Raw genomic sequence first — 20,210 nt, forward strand, 5'->3', positions numbered from 1 at the left:
CCGCCATATAAGGACAGGCTGGCTCGCCGGCTGCTCTGCTTTGTCAGCAGCTGAGGCGCTGCCTCCGGCGAGTGGCTTCCGCCAGCAAAGTCCCTCACACAGCTCAGACATACAAAATCGCGCCAGCGTGCCCTGTAATATTTTAAAGCAGATTATATTTGAACAAGCGTATTTTAACGCGATGAGGGTGATCAGCGAAAAACGCAAGCTAGATGTTTACGATGCATGTACGTATTTGACGCAGCGCAGTCTTAAGTAGTTACCCTAGTTACACGTTTTCATCACGCATTATACGTAGTGGTGCTCATTTAGCGCCAGTAGCGGCGTTGGTTATTGCTAAAAACACGGATTACGGATGTGTTGTTTTACTAGTCATGACCGAAGAAATCGTAGCGCCCCCCCGGTCTTTAAAGAGACAGTGCCTTTAGTTTTGTGCTGAGTGTGAACAGAGCTCACTGTACAGTACTGTGCTGTCGGCCTTGTTATGGGAGCAGCACATTTGTTTATATTTACTGCAGCTATTCCCAGATCTAAACTCCAGCGTCATACAGTGCCATATAATATGCATGTATGTAACATAGGTTTTAAGATGTGTTGTCTGCATTACAGTTGATTTTACATAGCAGTACTGTTATGTGAATGTTAAAATAATAAAACATTTATATTGGCTTATGTTTCTCAAATGATCAACCTCTAACAGGACATCAAGGATAAGACGTTTTTCAGGATATTCGTGGCAGTTTTTAAAGATGTTGATGCTGCTTTGATGATAGGCAATAGTCTTGGTAATGTCCATGTTAACATTTTAAGCTCCTGACCTGAAAAGTATGCGTTTTGTTTTCTTGACTGAAGGAGGTTTGTGTGCTGGATCTGTAGAGCCGAAGAGAGGAATCCCAATGATCTGATTCTGATAAACAGATGTTTAACCATGATGCATAAAAAAAGAGATGAACTCCTGATTCCATTGTATTTGGACCTGATTGTGAAGTGGGGGAGGGGGGTTTACTGACACGCGCAACAGGAGTCTGCCTCCGAGCAGTAGTGATTTTCCTCATTGTCTGTGCTTCCTGACTAGTTGATGAATGGGAGAGACAGACTTTGCCCACAGCCATCATGCAAGGTATGATTCACATTGTATTTGCAACTAAGGGGTTCTTTGCATTTGCCTTTTTCCCCCTCTCACGTTTTGTGACCTCCACATGGGATTCACTTTCCTGAATGGTGTCAAACAGCCATCATAAAGTAGAGGTGGAAAAACACAGCTAGTCATTACTGAGCTTTACAGTAAATATCTGTGTAGGTCAGTGTCAAAATAAACTCGCTCTTAGCTGACCTTCTCCTGTTTTACTTGCAACCTGGTCTGGATGCCTGTGCATTCAGCAAGTTTTAGGTTTTCAGTTTTCAATAAACAGGTACCAGCTTATATATAAATATTTGTTCTTTAAGGGCATAAATAATATTAAATAATAATTAAACTAAGGCGCAGCTGATCTAGCTCTGATACACTTTCACTTTCAGTCTTTTATCATGAAGGTTAATCTGGAGGTTTGTATTGTCGCTCGTTTCATAAACCACACTTTTTTTTCCCTTCACCCACAGACTCCCAGGAGTTCACCACATGTAAAATATGTTCACTGTTTTGAAGCTGTGAGGGAAATAGCACGTTTAATTTCATTCTTGACTGGTTTTGTCAATATGAGGCACAGTGTAAGCCTTTAACTAAGCTTAGTGTTAAAAACAACCCAGCAAAGAAATAAATGTAGGAAGTAGAAACTGAAGATGTGGTTTAATATGAGTTATGATCAGAAGTGATTAGTGAATTATTTTTACTGTGACAGGGTCTTCAGTAAAACTGGACTGATCTGTACTGTTCTGAGTATTAATTCTGTTTCTCGTTCACTTTTAGTTCCTTTCTTGTGCTTAATTTCTTTTTTGCAGATTTCGCAATGGGACTGCTTTGGTGCTGTTAACACCTCTTTTCATTTTAATTGCGGAAGCATAAAAGAAAGGAAAAGCACCAACGTTCAGTTCTTATGCCGATGGATGCTGGATATACTAAGCAGTTCCACTACGATTTCATAGGGAGCTCAGGACACGAAGACCCGTTACATTTCGACTCCTACTCAAGTTTTTGGTAGCAACTTGAAGCGTAACTTTATTGAAGCAACTTGAATGGTGTAAGTTACCCACCTTTAACGGTGATGAATAAAAGATTATCAAAGAACTAGATGAAGAAGGTAGGAGTGTGACTACACAGAAAAGCTGTAATACAGCTCCCTATATATAATAGTTTAGCTAGTACTTAAGAGGAGCATGCTTTTCCTGTATGCTCACGATGAAGAGGTGTTTTAGACAAGGGACAGTTTGGGGTTCTTATTGTGGGCTTGCTTGATTTGAGTTTTATTGTCGTACAGAAAACTTTGGACTTGATTATTGTCGCTTTTTGCTTTATTGCAGAAATTTAAATTGAAAACAAGCTTTTGGTCAAAAATTGCTTGGAGAAAGTCCTGGTACATCAACTTACATTACAAAAACTTTACATGGTTTTTCCTCCTGCTGTGAAGTTACTATTTCAGAGGTTTTGTTCCAGTGATGATGTTATACGTCATAACATGTTATCAGTACTAAACAGTGTGTTGAATGTGTTGGTTGATACCCGTGCATAATGAATTGTGAGACTCATGTAGTATGATGTGTTGTTAATCCTAGTGATGATATAACCTGTTTCTGATACACTTCTGAACAGTTGGATAGAATTTCTTGAAAGAACATATAAACGTAACAAATTTCTTCTTTAAAAAAAAAAAAATAGTTGATACACTTAATATCAACCAATGACTACAAAAAGTAGTGATACAGTGCCTTGAAAAAGTATTCGGCCCCCTTGAACTTTTCAACCTTTTGCCACGTTTCAGGCTTCAAACATAAAGATATGAAATTGTAATTTTTTTTGTGAAGAATCAACAAGTGGGACACAATCGTGAAGTGGAACGAATGTTATTGGATATTTTAAACTTTTTTTAGAAATAAAAAACTGAAAAGTGGGGTGTGCAATATTATTCGGCCCCCTTGCGTTAATACTTTGTAGCACCACCTTTTGCTGCGATTACAGCTGCAAGTGGCTTGGGATATGTCTGTATCAGTTTTGCACATCGAGAGACTGAAATTTTTGCCCATTGTTCCTTGCAAAACAGCTCGAGCTCAGTGAAGTTGGATGGAGAGCGTTTGTGAACAGCAGTTTTCAGCTCTTTCCACAGATTCTCGATTGGATTCAGGTCTGGACTTTGACTTGGCCATTCGAACACCTGGATACGTTTATTTGTGAACCTTTCCATTGTAGATTTTGCTTTATGTTTTGGATCATTGTCTTGTTGGAAGATAAATCTCCATCCCAGTCTCAGCTCTTTTGCAGACTCCAACAGGTTTTCTTCCACAAAACATAACGTTTTGCATTGTGGCCAAAAAGTTCGATTTTGGTTTCATCTGACCAGAGCACCTTCTTCCACATGTTTGGTGTGTCTCCCGGGAGGCTTGTGGCAAACTTTAAACGAGACTTTTTATGGATATCTTTGAGAAATGGCTTTCTTCTTGCCACTCTTCCATAAAGGTCAGATTTGTGCAGTGTACGACTGATTGTTGTACTATGGACAAAGTCTCCCACCTCAGCTGTAGATCTCTGCAGTTCATCCAGAGTGATCATGGGCCTCTTGGCTGCATCTATGATCAGTCTTCTCCTTGTTTGAGCTGAAAGTTTAGAGGGACGGCCGGGTCTTGGTAGATTTGCAGTGGTCTGATATTCCTTCCATTTCAATATGATCGCTTGCACAGTGCTCTTTGAGATGTTTAAAGCTTGGGAAATCTTTTTGTATCCAAATCCGGCTTTAAACTTCTCCAAAACAGTATCTCGGACCTGCCTGGTGTGTTCCTTGGTCTTTATGATGCTCTCTGCGCTTTAAACAGAACTCTGAGACTCTCACAGAGCAGGTGCATTTATACGGAGACTTAATTACACACAGGTGGATTCTATTTATCATCATCAGTCATTTGGGTCAACATTGGATCATTCAGAGATCCTCACTGAACTTCTGGAGTGAGTTTGCTGCACTGAAAGTAAAGGGGCCAAATAATATTGCACGCCCCACTTTTCAGTTTTTTATTTCTAAAAAAAAGTTTAAAATATCCAATAAATTTCGTCCCACTTCACGATTGTGTCCCACATGTTGTTGATTCTTCGCAAAAAATTACAATTTCGTATCTTTATGTTTGAAGCCTGAAATGTGGCAAAAGGTTGAAAAGTTCAAGGGGGCCGAATACTTTTGCAAGGCACTGTATATACTAAAACTAGTTAAAAGAACTTTTGTTTCAGATTTCTCCTTGATGTCCTCAGCCATTGCATCTATGTTTTAAATTCCAGCACAAGCCCTCTTGATTCACCATAATAAAGTACTGATGAGCCAAAGCAGGTTTTGGATGATAACTCCAAAATAATACTGGGTTTCTATGAGGAGATGTTGGCAAAGAGTTCAATGAAAACATTGCCAAATGTGAAACCACTGCTTATTGTATTAATGTTATTTGTATTTATTCTAATGTTGGTGTTTTTTCATGCTGACCGAACTTACTGGACTAGCTTTTCGATTATAATAAACATACATATATATATATATATATATATATATATATATATATATATATATATATATATAATCTCCATACCAGCTTGAGTGCACAGCATCACTGAAGCAATGAGGAGCATCTCAGAAATTCTGCAGATCATGTTAACATTTTCAAGATTCTAGAATTTCTCAGGATTTTGGACTTTTCATACCTTATATTATGTTTTATTATTCTAAATACATTTGTTAACAAATGATCATGCATACGATAACTAACCACGATGATTTGTTGGGCTATATCCAGAGATTTGACAGTCACCACAATGTCAGAATGAAATATGAACTTTTTCCCGTTTCTGGGCTTGTTTGCCAAGCATGTGTTTTTGTGTAAACCTCGTTTAGGAAGTTTAATGTGGTCCTGAAAGTGCCCGTCTCTGCTTTTGTAGCAACTCTGCGTCAGAGGAGTCAAACCACTCCGGCTCGGAGTCAGCCAGTCAGTCGGAGAGTGAACAGGGCAGTGAGCGAGCACGGTCCCACCACTCCGAGTCCAACAGCTCATCTGAGTCAGAGAGCCACTCCGAGTCTGGGAGTGAGTCTGCTGGCTCCAAGACCCGCCAGGCAGAAACAGATGAGCATGATCCCAAAGACAAACGTATTAAGAAGAAGGATCTGGCAGACGTAAAGAAGGTAATGGCAAGAAATTGTGCCCCATCAGTCTCAAAGCAGCCCCCATTTCACCCATCACGTGAAGTAGGAGGTAGTGCATGCAAGTATAGTTCTAAGTAGGCATGAAATGAGAATAATTTACTGATACATTACTAATCCACACTCATTGCTAACAGGTGTATAAAATCAAGCACATAGCCATGCAATCTCCATAGACAAATATTGGAGTAGAAGAGGCCGTGCTGAAGAACTGAAGTGACTTTAAATGTACCACTGTTATGGGATGTCACCATTGCCACAAGTCAAGTTTTGTGAAATATCTGCACTGCTAGATCTGCCCTGGTCTACTGTAAGTGCTATTATTGTGTAAAGGAAGTGTGTACAAGCAACAACAGCTCAGTCATTGAAGTGGTAGGCCACGCAACCTCACAGAGTGAAGCTGCCGAGTGCTGAATCACATAGTATGTCATCTGTTTTATCACTCACTACAGAGTTCCAGATAATTTAGGAGCTGTTTTTCAGGGTTTGGGTTTGGACTCGGTCCCTTAGCTCTGCTGAAGGGTAACACTGATTCGGTGACATTTTAGACAACTACATGCTTCCAACTTTGTGGGAAGACTTTGGGGAAGGCCTTTTTATGGTTCAGCATGACTGCGCAAAGTGAGATCTGTAAAGACATGCTTCGATGAGTTTGCTGTGGAAGAACTCCAATAGCCTGCTCAGAGCCCTGACCTCAACATATTTGAGATGCATTGAAATGTCAATTGTGAGTCAGGTCTTCTCATCCAACATCAGTGCCTGACTTCACAACTGCTCCTTTGGCCGAATGGGCACAAATTGTAATGCTAGAAATGCTAATCGATTTGCCATTTATTTGTCTTACGTTGGAATGGGACAAAGGCAGTGTCTATTCAAACTACTGTAAGAACCAGTAGCCACTTATAATCATCTCGGTGAGCTTTGGGTCTATATTTATGTCCATAATCTCCCAAGATCATGTCTGCTGTAGCGTATGTTGTTCTTCTGATCTGAAAAGCCAGTTTCAGTGCTTTTATTTCACATTTAGTCCATTTTATTTACTATTTTTTTAGCTTCAGTTTTCATGTTCCACTTGAAAATCGGCTGCGCTGTGACATCGTCACTCCATTTGACCTGTTTAGTATACTTTTGTGTGGTGTTTTTGTGTTGAAGTAGGTCATTGCCTTGCCTTTCATTTGCTAAGCTTCTGAGACTGCCAGCTTTCTCAAGCGGCCTGTTGCCTTGGCATAATGACCTTTTGCGTAAGAGACTTAAAGCAGATCAGCGGATAAATGGAAGATGAGAGACCTTTAGTGACTTTTCTCTCCTTCCTTTTGAATAATTTGATAGCTGTGGTCAACTGAAGAATAAAGACCAGTGGATATGAGCTTACATGTCTGAGATAATAGTTGACATGCTCACTAAACGGGTTTCGAAATGGAAAGACAGTGGGCCCCATTTACCAATATCTCCATTATGTGTTGTGTTGTGTTCTGGAGAAAGATCTAAAGAAAGTCTAAGAAGCCTACAACAGATTCATGGCATTTTAAGAAAAGAAATGTCTTCTTAAGAACATTTTGTTAAAAAAAAAAAGGCCCAGAGTTTTTATTTATTTATTTATTGATTATATGTTTACATTTACAGATGTGGGAGCAACATCCAGATGTTTACGGTGTTAGAAGGTCCAACCGGAGCAGAACAGAGCCAGCTCGTCTGAACATTGGAGCAGAGGTTGGCCATTTAGGAATTTTCACTGTGAACAGACTTTTTGAAGTGCACAAGTTCTGTTGTGCTGCTTGTGGCTGTTAAATGAACAAATACAAGCTTGGACAATTGGTTATAACTACACTAGCCTTTATTGTTTATTATCAGCAAAATTGAAATTTAAAGACAATTGCCTCTTATGATCAAGACACTGCATGAATGTTGTGGTCTGCTGCCCCCTTGAGGTTGACTTGTTGGCTGAAATATTGTAGTATGTTGCCATCTAGTGGTTGTTACACCACCTACAGTGTTCGGTCAGTGCTGAAATGCCTGTTTCACATCATTTACAGGGCAGCAGTGAGTCTGAGAGCGAGAGCCCTAAAAGAAAAGGATCCCAGCAGAAAAAGAGACAGTGAGTATGGCCAGAACAGGTGGTGATTTCGTGTGCTTTAAAATTTTGTTTATCTGTACGTTTCATTGTGTTGTAGTTTCACATGGTTTCAATACTGCATTGTAGTAATAGTCCACATGAATTATGGACATTTTTATTATTTTCACATTTAACTTCATTTGCCTACCAGTTATATCCCCAGCTACCTACATTATGTAATAGATTAAGAGTATTTAAATTAGTAGGCAGTCCTCTGTGAGTTAATATTGCTTTATTGCATGCAAATATGTTTTCCCCACTGATTTGGCATGTAAGAACAGATGTAATATCCTACACTGGTCTGTTGTCAGTATTGCATTATAGATTCATGTAGTCCCACATTATGTACATCACAATGCATTTCACATTGTGTGTTTTGACCATTGCTACAGTTCACTCCCTTGTCTTTTTTATATGTTTGTGCTGGGGGGCATTTTATGACATTCAGTTGACATTCACCTAGCATCGTGTGAAAACATTCCACTTGTAATTGTAAATTTGACTTGAACATCTCACATTAAGTGGTACTCAGAATTAATACTTTGGCCCAAAATAGTGACACACTCAGCTCTGTATATGCAGTTTATGGATCATTCTACTGAATTGGTTTAAGGCGCGATATCATATCAGAATTTTAAGTGACCTTCTGCTTCGAGTCGCCCTGTATCTTAACTGTGTTTAAAACAAATGACTGAACAATCTATTTTGTCATTACCAAAATAATAGCACTATTGATAGGCTACCAAATAAATCGAAATCTTTCAACTTCATGAAAGTTCACAAAAAGATCTTTAAAAAAAAACAACATTGAAACAGTGTTCACAAATTTAGCCAACTTGGATTAAATATTGGGGGGAAATAGAAAAAGAAATATATAATTTACGTCCCTTGAATGACGTAATGGAAGATGAAGTTGAAGTTAAAGCAGGCATCATGGTGAACACACGTAAATTTTCAAGAATTTATTTTATGTTCAATATCCTACACATTTGCTATGAAGTAGCGTCTGTGAGTGCAACTGCTGTCATCTCCTAATATTATGAACATAACGGGAAACTGCAGTATGATCTGCTCAATATGTTAATTTATATTATTTTAATTATATATATATATTATTATAATTATTTTTATTATGTTAAGTTATATTTTTATTCAGTAAATTGGCTGCTTTGACAGTTTATCTGTTTGGATAAAGGAGATCTGTATATCCTCGCTACTGCTCCACTCATATCACTCAGGAATGCTCTTGGTGTTCTTTTAAAACGGTCTTTTAGTAATAGTTGTCAGTTATAGAGCTCTTTTTGTGATACTAGATGCACATTTTCAGGTTAGGAATGGTCAGTGTCACCACTGAACAAACTGCACTCTTTGTTTTTGGGTTGCCAGTTATTCAACACCAGGATCGATATGCATTCACAAGACGATTTTAGAAAACTGTCCAAACAGAAAACGCTCTCCGCAAATGTGATTCAACCTGCCCTGCACTTTCAGACTAGCTGGATTTGTTGGAAGAAAACACAAATCTGGCAACCCTGCCCAACTGGGAGAGAACACCACATGTGGAAAAGAAGCGGTTTAGCTGTAGTGACCTTGCGTGCTTACTTATTTCTACATAGCAGCTTACTTAGTTTGACCTAAGACAGTAGAATGGTCCATATAGCCAACATCAGTCTAAATGTTTTCAATGGGGCAACAGCAACCTGGGGTTGCCACTGCCCAAACTAGGTGCTGCTGCTTGGGAGTACACCTGGCCAGTTCATAGATCAGGCCTTTAGATCTCCTAGACGCTTTGTGTTGCTGGTCAATAAAGCAACCGTATGATAATGTAGTAGCTAAAACTATTGCTAGCCCCCCATGGGTGAATTTGTGGTATTTCTGTGTTGAAAGAAATATCTGGAAAGATGATGACTCAAACGACGAGGATGATGATGATGATGAGGAAGAGGCCAGCAGTTCAGAGAGTGAGCAGGAAGAAAAAAAAGTTAGATCCAGACGACTTGCTGCTAGAAGGTAAGAGTGTAGCGAAGCCTGGCCTTCAGACAGCTCATCCTAGCTTAATCGTGATGAGCAATTTGATATCTTTGTTTGAATCATGATTGAGCGAAGACAATTAACACGTTTTAGCTTGACTAATATTTTCCTCCTACTTTGTGGTTCATTTCTAGTGCTTGAAAATTGGGTGGTGGCATTATTGGTCTATCTGGGCTTTTAAAATTCTGATGCAGACTGTCCATATTGATGATTTGATTCTTGTTCTGACTGTAGGTGGTTTGACTGTTTGAAAGCTGTCTCAAGGCCACTGGCACATGAGTCAGGCTAATAGGAGTGCTAATGAATCGCTACACTATTCTAGAGGGGATAGGCAAGTGGAAAGAGGGAAGCTTGGGCCGCAGCGGTGGTTGAAAATACGCTTTTATGCGTGTTTGTTTGTGTGTGCATTATCCAACCTTTTCAGACCTCAGACCAAATCCACAGCCAAGCAGCATCAGTCTCCAAAGGGACGGAAACAAAGAAAGCAGGAGTCGTCGGAAGAGGAGGAAGATGATGATGACGACGATGAGGATGACGAGGAGGATACTCCAAAGAGACAGACCCGTCGCAGGGCAGCTACTAAAGTTAGGTATGGATCCTCTTATTTTCTTGCTTTTTTCCTTGTCCGCTAGTGTCACACACAGCAAGCAGTGTTTTCCTTATCATTAAATAGTTCGACGAAATCCTTGTGCCACCTGGCTTTGATGAGAAATAGACAGTAGACTGTAACTGTTTCTATGTAGTGTGCATTGTTGCATATTATCAAATGTAAACAGGCCCTAAATTCAGATGCCAAGTTTATCATTGATAAAGCAATGTAAAACCGCAATATGTAGCAGAGGTGAGCTGGTTTGTGCCAGAAATATTGTTTTTGGGGTGGTGGGGATATCGTGGAAGATTTCCCTCACTTTTTTTCTTGTTTAAATAAAGGAGCTTGAAGTAATAAACATTTCAAAATGTACCATTCACTCCCCAGTCCATAGATGGAAACTAAATGGAAAGTAAGCTGCAAAAACAGCTCATTCTGAATTCATTGTTTCTGGAATGTCATGAGAACAAACTTTTTTTTTAATGGCATCCACCTAATTACAGCAGTTTAACTCCACCCACTCACCCTGAAGTTCTAAAGAGTGATTCAGCTCAGAATACTGTTTTAATAAACCACAATGCAAAGCAGCAAATCAAAACAGAGCTCATTGTCTTATATCACTTTTAAAATTGCAATAACAAAAACAGCCTGTTTATGGGTTTTTAAGGGTAAAGTGAGATTGGAGATGGTCATGTAAAAAATGAGTTTTAGCCCTGCCGTTTTTAAGTGGATCTTAAAGGAAAAAAGTCCCCATCCTGGATTTTTGCAGACATAAGCAGTCAACTTCCAATTTTCTCCAAGCCCTTTTTTTTAGAAGAAGATCCGTCATGCTAGATCTAACATGACAGCCCACACCGTATGTTATGTATATATAATATAGAAATATGCATATGTTTTTATTGGCTCGGTATGAACTGTGAAGAGTCCAGTCAATATAATTAAAATAGTTACAAATGAACTCTTCACCAATGACAGTTGCACTTCTTGATGATAAATGAAAATGTTTTGATATGTAGTCTATTCACTGTAATCATATAAAGTTCTGCATGATGGTGCTGCTGCTCCAGTCCTGCACAGATTTGAGGATGCATTGTTTGCATAGGACCACTAGCTTTGAAAGGTCTACCGCTCAAAAAGCGATCTAGGGGAAGCACTTTTACAGTACGTACATCTAACACTGTGCTCTGTGATTGCAGTTATAAGGAGGACCAGAACGATTTTGAGACGGACTCGGATGACCTGATCGAGATGGCTGAGGGGACAGAGGATATGCAGGATGATGACAGTGAGACCATTGAGAAGGTCGTTGACACCAGGGTTGGTAGGAAGGCAGGTGAGCAAATGCCCTATTCACTGGGTTTTCTAAATGATTGGTCAAGATACTCATATCATGATGTAATGATTAAGGCTTTGTTTGCAGCCTTCTGAGATATTTGAAAAGCCAATCTTGTGATGACGATAAATAAGTGATGCATTGTGCTGTCTTATAAGCTACTGTATTCGTTGAAACATCATTTTTAGGACCCCTCTTAAATATTTTGCTTAAGTCTTCAGCTGACATTTTCTAAACTTGCAGCTAATGTGTAATACCGTGTTTGATTTGGGATATATGTTTGCTTGTCTACAGCTACTGGAGCTACCACCACTCTTTATGCTGTAGAGGCCAACGGCGACCCTGGAGCCGATTTTGACCCAGAGAAGGAGGAAGGAGAGACTCAGTACTTCATCAAGTGGAAGGGCTGGTCCTACATCCACAACACATGGGAAAGTGTAGATTCTCTCACCCAGCAGAAAGTCAAAGGGATAAAGAAGCTGGAAAATTTTAAGAAGAAGAATGATGAGCTTAATGCTTGGTGAGGAGTTTTAAACTTATTTGCACTTATTTGCACCTGTGGCCTTTTCATTTATGTAAAAAAAAAATTAAAATAATAAATTAGGATAGGATAAATTAGGATAATATACACAAAGTTAGAAGTTCTTGAATTATCTTGGGCTTCATTTACTGTATGTGTTCAGGTTGGACTTCAGTCAACTTGACGCAGTGTGTTGGTGTTAACCCATAAAAGCTTGCGTGCTTCAGTTTGCATTTAAAACTTTTTATGCTTATGACCATCGTTGGGTCTCTTACAGGTTGAGAAGGGCATCACCTGAGGATTTGGAATATTACAACTGTCAGCAAGAGCTAACCACTGATCTGAACAAGCAGTTTCAAATAGTGGAGAGAGTCATTGGTAAGTACAGCCTTTACATCATCATTAAAGGCTTATGGGTAAACCCATGATCATTTTGGAACAGCCAGTGAATTGACATGGAGCTTTGAAGTTTTATGTTAGAATTACACCTTATTCTTCTTTTTTCCTGCCTTTACAGCAACAAAAACCGGGAAATCACAGGTGCCCTCTGATTTTCCCTGTAAGTTTTTTTCTCCTTTACCTTAATTTTGGACTCTTGTCCATTACCTGTTTTCAGTTACCTGAAAGTGCTGGTGCTAGCATGGACAGCCACTGAAACTGGAGAGTAGAATAACAGTTAGGTGTTTTTTGAAATGCTAGTTATACAGTTATACAAATCTTTCTTTTTCTCTTTCCTCCTTTTCACAACAGCACACAAGACCACTTCCAATGAGCCAGAGTACTTGTGTAAGTGGATGGGTCTGCCCTATGCTGAATGCACATGGGAGGATGGTACTTTAATAGGAAAAAAGTTCCAGTCTTGTATAGATAGTTTCAACAACAGGAATGTCTCTAAAACCATCCCCTCCAAAGACTGCAAGGTGAGAGGCCTCTTCACTCACTCTTCTGCATATTGCTTCTTTAACGAGGACATCACCTATTTTTTCAGTGTCAGCATAATGTAATCGTTGAGATATGAACAAAGTAGTTCAGGGTGGTTTGGTGTGAAAAGGCTGTGATTGTACAGAAACTTTCTGACTTGGACAGTGGTGATAGAATCAAGGCTTACAGTGTTTACGATGAAGATATAGACATTTTTGACTCAAAACTGTCATAAAATAATGTTTCTGGTGTCATGCAGTGCATTCATATCCATTGTGTTTAATAGCTTTCTTTGAAGTAACTCCTAGAGGCATTAAACTTGGATGTCTTCCGGTCATCGCCACTGTCAACAATTCAGACTTTAAGAAATTTCTAGCGTAGGGCATTTTACATGAAACCAGTGCACATGATTTTGTTATCATTTCAAACATTTAAAGTGAATTTTTTATTATGTAGAAATACAAAAATCACTGAAAATCTCCTTTAATGTCTGATCAGATTTATATTTCTGTCCCATTGTGACTACTTTTACAGTTGAGTTACACAACGGAAATTGGCTTGCTTAATTTGACTGTCTCATACAACTGAAACAGGCTACATGCTGTTTCTTTGTCAGTTTATTCAATATAATATTATATATATTATTTGCCTTTATAAAAAATGGTGATCTGTTTCTCAAAGCATTACATCATTGATGAATATATGACGTCAGAACTGAAGCCAGTCTAATCTTTTTCTATGCTTGAAACTTGAAGGTGTTAAAACAGAGGCCTAGATTTGTGGCTCTAAAGAAGCAGCCATCTTACATCGGGGATGAGAACTTGGAGCTGAGAGACTATCAGTTAGATGGGGTGAACTGGCTAGCCCACTCCTGGTGCAGGTATCTTTTTAAAAGAGTTTTATAAATAAGCTTTTTAGGCTATTTTAACATGTAAACGAGTACAGTAAATGTACTGTTCTCTAAACCTAATGAGAGAAATAAGTGCGTAGTTATTAGTGAATATATATATATAGAGATTTTTAAATGTTTAAATTCTTTCTCTTAGATGGAAAACCTTAAGTTCCTTCTAGAGTACAGCCCTTCTCATGCTGATATACTCTTGTCTGTACCTTGATTTGTCGTGTGCTGAGCTCCTCTCCTGATGGGTGCCTCTTGTGTGTTGTCTAGGTGTAACAGTGTTATATTAGCAGATGAGATGGGCCTGGGGAAGACCATCCAGACCATTTCCTTTCTCTCCTACCTGTTCCATCAGCACCAGCTGTACGGCCCCTTCCTATTGGTGGTGCCCCTGTCCACGCTCACTTCTTGGCAGCGGGAGTTTGTTACCTGGGCACCTGACATGAATGTTGTGGTCTATTTGGGGGACGTCTTGAGCAGGAAGACGGTAAAATGGCAATGTCAAATGGCATTCCTGTGTTGAACTATGTCCTTGCATTTCAATATATACAGTTCCTTAATAAACATTTAGCTTAAATTGGCTTATTTTTCCAACATTTTCATTTGCTTTGCTTTAACAGATTCGTGACTATGAGTGGATCCACCAGCAGAGCAAAAGAATCAAGTTCAATGTGCTTTTAACTACATATGAAATTTTATTAAAGGATAAGGTAAGAAGGATGAAAGAAATTTTTCTGTTTTCTGAATTGGGAACAGACTGTTGATACTAGTTCTGTTCTTAATCCAGGGTGTTTTGGGGAACATAAACTGGGCCTTTCTTGGGGTGGATGAAGCTCACCGGCTGAAGAATGACGACTCGCTGCTATACAAAACACTGATCGATTTCAGGTCAAACCACAGGCTGCTTATCACTGGGACCCCGCTGCAGAACTCGCTCAAAGAGCTGTGGTCCCTTCTGCACTTTCTGATGCCTGACAAGTAGGTCTCACATGACTTACACTTTTTCACATGTTCAATTTGTGTAATTCATTTAAATGTAATATCCGTAGCTTACAACAGATAAAATCCATTGGTGGTGCTACCTGAAACGTCCAGCGGTCTATCATTTTGCCTTTCAATTGCCTAATTTGGTAAATATCCTTATAAAAGCACACAGCTGTCTTTTCTCCACCTAATGCATCAGTTTCTCCTTATCTAATTCTGGCATGTTTAACTGTGTTTTGACAAAAGGCAGCTGGCTTAACCACAGCATTTTTGATGAGGTGAAACATCAGCACAATGACACGCAATGCATCAAAAATAGAAACCGAGCATCCATCACACATACTGTAGACAGCTTTGTTGATTATAATGGGAATGTTTTGGTTTTGTGGTTATCGGTCGCTAGGGCAAAGCATTATCGCTTGTGCTGACATTGGTATTGATAAAAACACGATGTTCATGAACTAAACAGCTGCCTGAAGGTTGGCTTAATAGACCAGAAATCAGAACATATTCTGCATATTAGTTCCAGAAATACTAAACCGACTGGGTTTTGTTCTGAACTTGAAAAGAAAATTAGGTTCTAAGGCAATTTGTAGTCATATTTGGTCTCTGCCGTAATTCAGATTTGAGTCCTGGGAAGATTTCGAGGACGAGCACGGTAAAGGCAGGGACAACGGCTACCAGAGTCTTCATAAAGTGCTAGAGCCCTTCCTACTGCGTCGTGTCAAGAAGGACGTGGAGAAATCCCTGCCTGCCAAAGTGGAGCAGATCCTCCGAGTGGACATGTCCGCCCAGCAGAAACAGTTCTATAAGTAGGTCCTGCTCTGTGTCTGATGTCTAGCCTGCATAAAGTTTTCTGTTTGGTACCTCAAATGTGACTGGTCACACTTATCATATGTGTGTTTGTCATTTAAGGTGGATTCTCACAAGGAATTATAAAGCCCTCCAAAAAGGCACCAGAGGAAGTTCTTCAGGCTTCCTTAACATTGTCATGGAGTTGAAGAAGTGCTGTAACCATGCCTTCCTTATCAAGCATCCAGAGGAGGTAGAAAACGAGAGTTCACAGGAGCGCTTACAGGTGGGATGGCCTTACATTGAAAGCATGAGTTTTGTAAGGATTAGCTTTCAACAAGTTCTGACAGATCATGTTTTGTGGTACAGACCACGGTGCGAGGCAGCGGGAAGCTCGTCCTCCTGGATAAACTCCTGACCCGGCTGAGGGAACGGGGCAACCGCGTGCTCATCTTTTCTCAGATGGTCCGTATGCTGGACATTCTGGCTGACTACTTGGCCATGAAACACTATCCATTCCAGGTAAGGCCAAAGGTTACTCAGACAGTAAAGAATCCTTACATTGGATTGGAATGAGACTTCCCTGAGATCTTTTGTGTTTGAGCGCAGTGCTGTTTGTTTGTTCCTATTTGTTTAAACATTTGTATTTTAAGCTTTATGAATGCTAGTTTTGTTTGTTATGACTGTGGTACAAGTTTAGCATGTTGGTGGGACTGTTTGGAGCTGGGCTCTGGTTGACTCGGGTGTCAGAGGTGCAGTGGTATCTTGGCTCTGACTGCTAGTGTCCTGCTGCTATTTTTATCTGCCGGTTATTTTTTGATGCGTACTGGCTTCAACACGCCTCTCAGTGCTGCATTAGCAAGAATTACCAGCTCCTATCTAAACTGTGTCTATGCATATGTGGAACGTCAGACAGCATGTAGGATGCCTGTACTCAAGACAAGATCTTTAAATTACTGTCTTTTTTTTTTTTTTTTTGTCTTACCTTAGCGCTTGGACGGTTCTATCAAAGGAGAGCTCCGGAAACAAGCACTCGACCACTTTAATGCTGAGGGTTCTGAGGTATGTAACAAAAAACTGGTAGTCTTGCGGTCTGTGTGCAGATATGGTTATCCTAAAACTCCTATGGCAGCATCTGTCTCCGTCAGATAGTAAATCGCAGGTAGCGTTTCTCTAGAATATCCTGTCTTTTGTTTGTCTTTATGCTTCTTAGTAGTTTGTTCATGAATCATCTGACTGTATCCATCCTGTTTTTCTTTTTTCCTTTAACCTTTTTCAATGAATTGGTTCTTCTCATAAAAAGCGGGACATGAAAAATATGCCTTCGAACATTGGTGTTGAGAGTCTTTTGAAAGTACAGTGTATAGCAGAGAAAATAAATATATCCTTGTCCAAATCTCACCAAGTTTCACCTCTCATTTGGATACCTATATTTTCCAATAATAATAATAATAATAATAATACATTTTTATTTAAAAGTGCCTTTCAAGAGACCCAAGGACACTGTACAATAGATAATAAAAGAAGAAAAAAGGTAGATAAACAGTAAGATCATATACGTACATACATACATACATACATAGACACATACATAACCATAAATACAAACATATAATGTCAACCATATACTAGTTTAAAAAGATGAGATTTGAGTCGGGATTTAAAAACATCAACAGATGAACAAGCTCGCAGTTCATCAGGAAGACCATTCCACAGCTTTGGACCCGCGACACAAAATGCTCTATTTCCAGTGGTGCTTAGCTTAAAATGTGGGACCTCAGGCAAGTGGAGGCTAGAGGACTGAAGAGTACGCACTGGAGTATAAGATTGAAGTAGACTTCTTAGGTAAGATGGGGCAAGGTCATGCAGGGATTTAAACACCAACACAAGTAATTTGTACTGTATACGGTACTTCACTGGAAGCCAGTGGAGACGACTAAGGACTGGAGTAATATGCTCCCACGATCGTGTATGGGTCAGCACCCTAGCAGCAGAGTTCTGCACATATTGCAGCCTGCTCAAAGCCCGAGTAGGGAGGCCAGACAGCAGAGCATTGCAGTAGTCAAGCCTGGTAGTTATAAATGCATGGACTATGGTCTCAGCAGCAGTGAAAGGGAGAATCCAAATGGTAGAAGGCTGTCCTACATGTGGTGTTAATGTGTGATTCAAAGGATAATGTAGAATCAAAAATTACTCCAAGATTTCTCACTTGTGTAGAGGTAGAGACAACAAAACCAGGGATACAGACAGCAGTGTCACTAAGCCACCTGACTGTTGCAGGAGAAGCAATTATGATGGCTTTGGATTTTTTATTATTCAGGCTCAGGAAGTTCTCCACCAGTCAAGCCCTCACGTCGGTTAAGCAATTCAGCAAGGCACTAGGTGGCAAGCTGTGAGAAGGCTGTGTACAAATGTATATCTGGACATCATCAGCAAAACAGTAAAACAGCAGCCTATGATGTCTAATGATGTTACCAAGAGGAAGGATGTACAAAATAAAAAGTAGGGGCCCAAGAACAGAGCCCTGGGGGACACCATGTGACAAGGAGCATGTGTCAGATCGAAAACTTCCCATTGAAACAAACTGCTGCCTACCAGAAATATATGATTGGAACCAAGCTAATGCAGTACCAGTTATGCCAAATATATTTTTGAGACGAGTTAGTAAAAGGCTATGACACACAAATGCTGCAATAAGGTCCAATAGGACAAGCAGACTCCGCAGTCCTTGGTCAGCTGACCTCAGCAAATCATTGACAACCCTAACAAGAGCAGTTTCTGTGCTGTGATTCCTCCTAAATCCTGATTGAAAGACCTCAAACAGATCACATGATACAATATGTTCTGTTAACTGAGCAGCTACTGTACACTCAAACAGTTTAGCAAGGAATGGGAGATTAGAGATGGGCCTATAATTGCGAGATTCTCAGGATCTAGGCCAGGCTTCTTGAGAACTGGAGTAAAAGCTGCCAGTTTCAGAGAAGCTGGGACCATTCCTGAGCTAAGTGAAGCATTGATAACCCTGGTAATAAGAGGACAGATAAATGGAGAACAGGCTTTCACCTGCTGCGTTGGCAAGGGGTCTAATTGACATGTAGTTGCCCTTGAGGAATTAATAATCTGTGAAACATACTGCTGGTTAACAGTATTGAAAGTAGAAAAGTAGCTGCTGCTGAACTGAGAAAATAGTTGTGGAATGTTTGGGGTAGCTGCCGTAGGCTGAAACTGAGAGTAAATTGTATGTATTTCATGATTGAAAAAGTTGAACCGAGAGCAGAGTTCAGCCGAGGGAACCATGGGGAAACTTTTCACAGGGCTCAATAACTTATTGACCGTTGAAAAGAGAGCTCTAGGGTTACTGTGGGCACCATGAATAGCATTAGAATAATATAGTGTTTTAGATTCCTGTAGTTTTTCCTTATAAAACAAAACATGATCACTGTAAGCAAGGGCGTGCACAGTCAGGCCAGTTCTGTTTGCAAGACGTTCAAGCTGACGACCAACAGCTTTCAGCTTGCGCAGCTCAGCAGTATACCAGGGAGCAGGCTGAGAAAATGTAGCCAAGCGTGTTCTTAGAGGTGCCAGGTGATTTAAAATATGCGACAGTGTTTTGTCATAATGGGTCACTAGCAAATCAGGATCTAAACAAACAGGTACCGGACTCTGACTGAACATCTCCTTAACAGCAGGAGGACTGATATTTTTAAGGCTCCGGAATGTAAACTGGCCTGATTGACGCTGCCCTCGCTGTTGACATGATAGCGAAAAATCAAAGAACACAGCTTTATGGTCAGATACACACAGATCAATGCCTTTCACATTAAAAGGGGTTTTACCCAGAAAGCAAACAATGTCCAAGGTGTGGCCCTTGTTATGAGTAGGAAAATCAACATGCTGAGATATACCAAAGCTCTGTAAAACATTAAGAAATTCTTTAGCAAACAGACAGTTACCAGAATTGATATGAATATTAAAGTCAACAAGCAGCAACAGCTCAGAATAAACAGGAATAAGAGTGGAAATTAGCTCAGAAAATTCTGCCATCAAAACAGATGAAGTTTTTGGGGGGGGCGATAGATAAGCAAAACCAGTACCGGTTTACCAGTAGAGACCAACAGTGCCAAACACTCAAACGAGGTCATCTTTGGGATTAAAACTGTTTTAACTTTAAGGCCAGATCTGTACACCACTGCAAGTCCTCCACCTCGACCAGTTAAACGAGGTTTATCCGCGTATTGATTATGTGGAGGCAGAGTCTGATTGAGCGAGAAATACTCATTGGGCCACTGTCAGGTTTCCATGAGACAGAGCAGGTCAATGTCATGTTCCAGGATAATATCAGCGACAAACGTTGCCTTATTATTTAAGGAACGAACATTGAACAGAGCACATTTAAGAGTATGATCAGTGCTCGGGGCGTGCAGAGATGTTGTAGATACATAACGTAGGTTCCGGTTATTTATGTGATCAGTTGAGCCTGCCGTCGCCTGGGAAGATTCACGGCGGTACGATGCCCAGAGTGAGGGAATATTGTTGGGGTGCTGATAATAGTTAAAAGTCTGACCAAGACCCCGATGACCATATTTAGGTCGTCGCAAAATACCAGGGTGACTTGTTCTCCTCGCCGTCATGATATGGCCACAATGTAAGTTGCAGCCATTACAGTCCAGTTAATGCCAGAGAATAATCCCGAAATAACCCCAAAGCA

The 20,210-nt window shown here is 40.0% G+C and overlaps 1 protein-coding gene across 4 annotated transcripts in view; it reads left to right on the plus strand.

Moving 5' to 3' along the window:
* The window catches only part of chd2 (chromodomain helicase DNA binding protein 2), a 47,039-nt gene that overhangs the window by 14,583 nt on the left and 12,246 nt on the right, over positions 1-20,210 (plus strand). For 3 of the 4 annotated variants that reach the window (XM_017704228.2, XM_017704227.2, XM_017704226.2), the window contains 18 exons: positions 5,063-5,303; positions 6,945-7,031; positions 7,355-7,416; positions 9,322-9,444; positions 9,890-10,054; positions 11,251-11,387; positions 11,682-11,907; positions 12,185-12,285; positions 12,425-12,466; positions 12,658-12,827; positions 13,584-13,708; positions 13,997-14,213; positions 14,347-14,436; positions 14,514-14,704; positions 15,334-15,522; positions 15,626-15,788; positions 15,872-16,024; positions 16,493-16,564. In XM_017704228.2, coding sequence (XP_017559717.1) covers positions 5,063-5,303; positions 6,945-7,031; positions 7,355-7,416; positions 9,322-9,444; positions 9,890-10,054; positions 11,251-11,387; positions 11,682-11,907; positions 12,185-12,285; positions 12,425-12,466; positions 12,658-12,827; positions 13,584-13,708; positions 13,997-14,213; positions 14,347-14,436; positions 14,514-14,704; positions 15,334-15,522; positions 15,626-15,788; positions 15,872-16,024; positions 16,493-16,564 — 2,554 coding nt within the window. The remainder of the gene's footprint in view (positions 1-5,062; positions 5,304-6,944; positions 7,032-7,354; positions 7,417-9,321; positions 9,445-9,889; positions 10,055-11,250; positions 11,388-11,681; positions 11,908-12,184; positions 12,286-12,424; positions 12,467-12,657; positions 12,828-13,583; positions 13,709-13,996; positions 14,214-14,346; positions 14,437-14,513; positions 14,705-15,333; positions 15,523-15,625; positions 15,789-15,871; positions 16,025-16,492; positions 16,565-20,210) is intronic. The other variant, XM_017704229.2, reaches the window with a different exon arrangement.

This window comes from Pygocentrus nattereri, chromosome 7 (assembly GCF_015220715.1).
Source record: "Pygocentrus nattereri isolate fPygNat1 chromosome 7, fPygNat1.pri, whole genome shotgun sequence".
NCBI classification, from domain to species: Eukaryota; Metazoa; Chordata; class Actinopteri; order Characiformes; family Serrasalmidae; genus Pygocentrus; species Pygocentrus nattereri.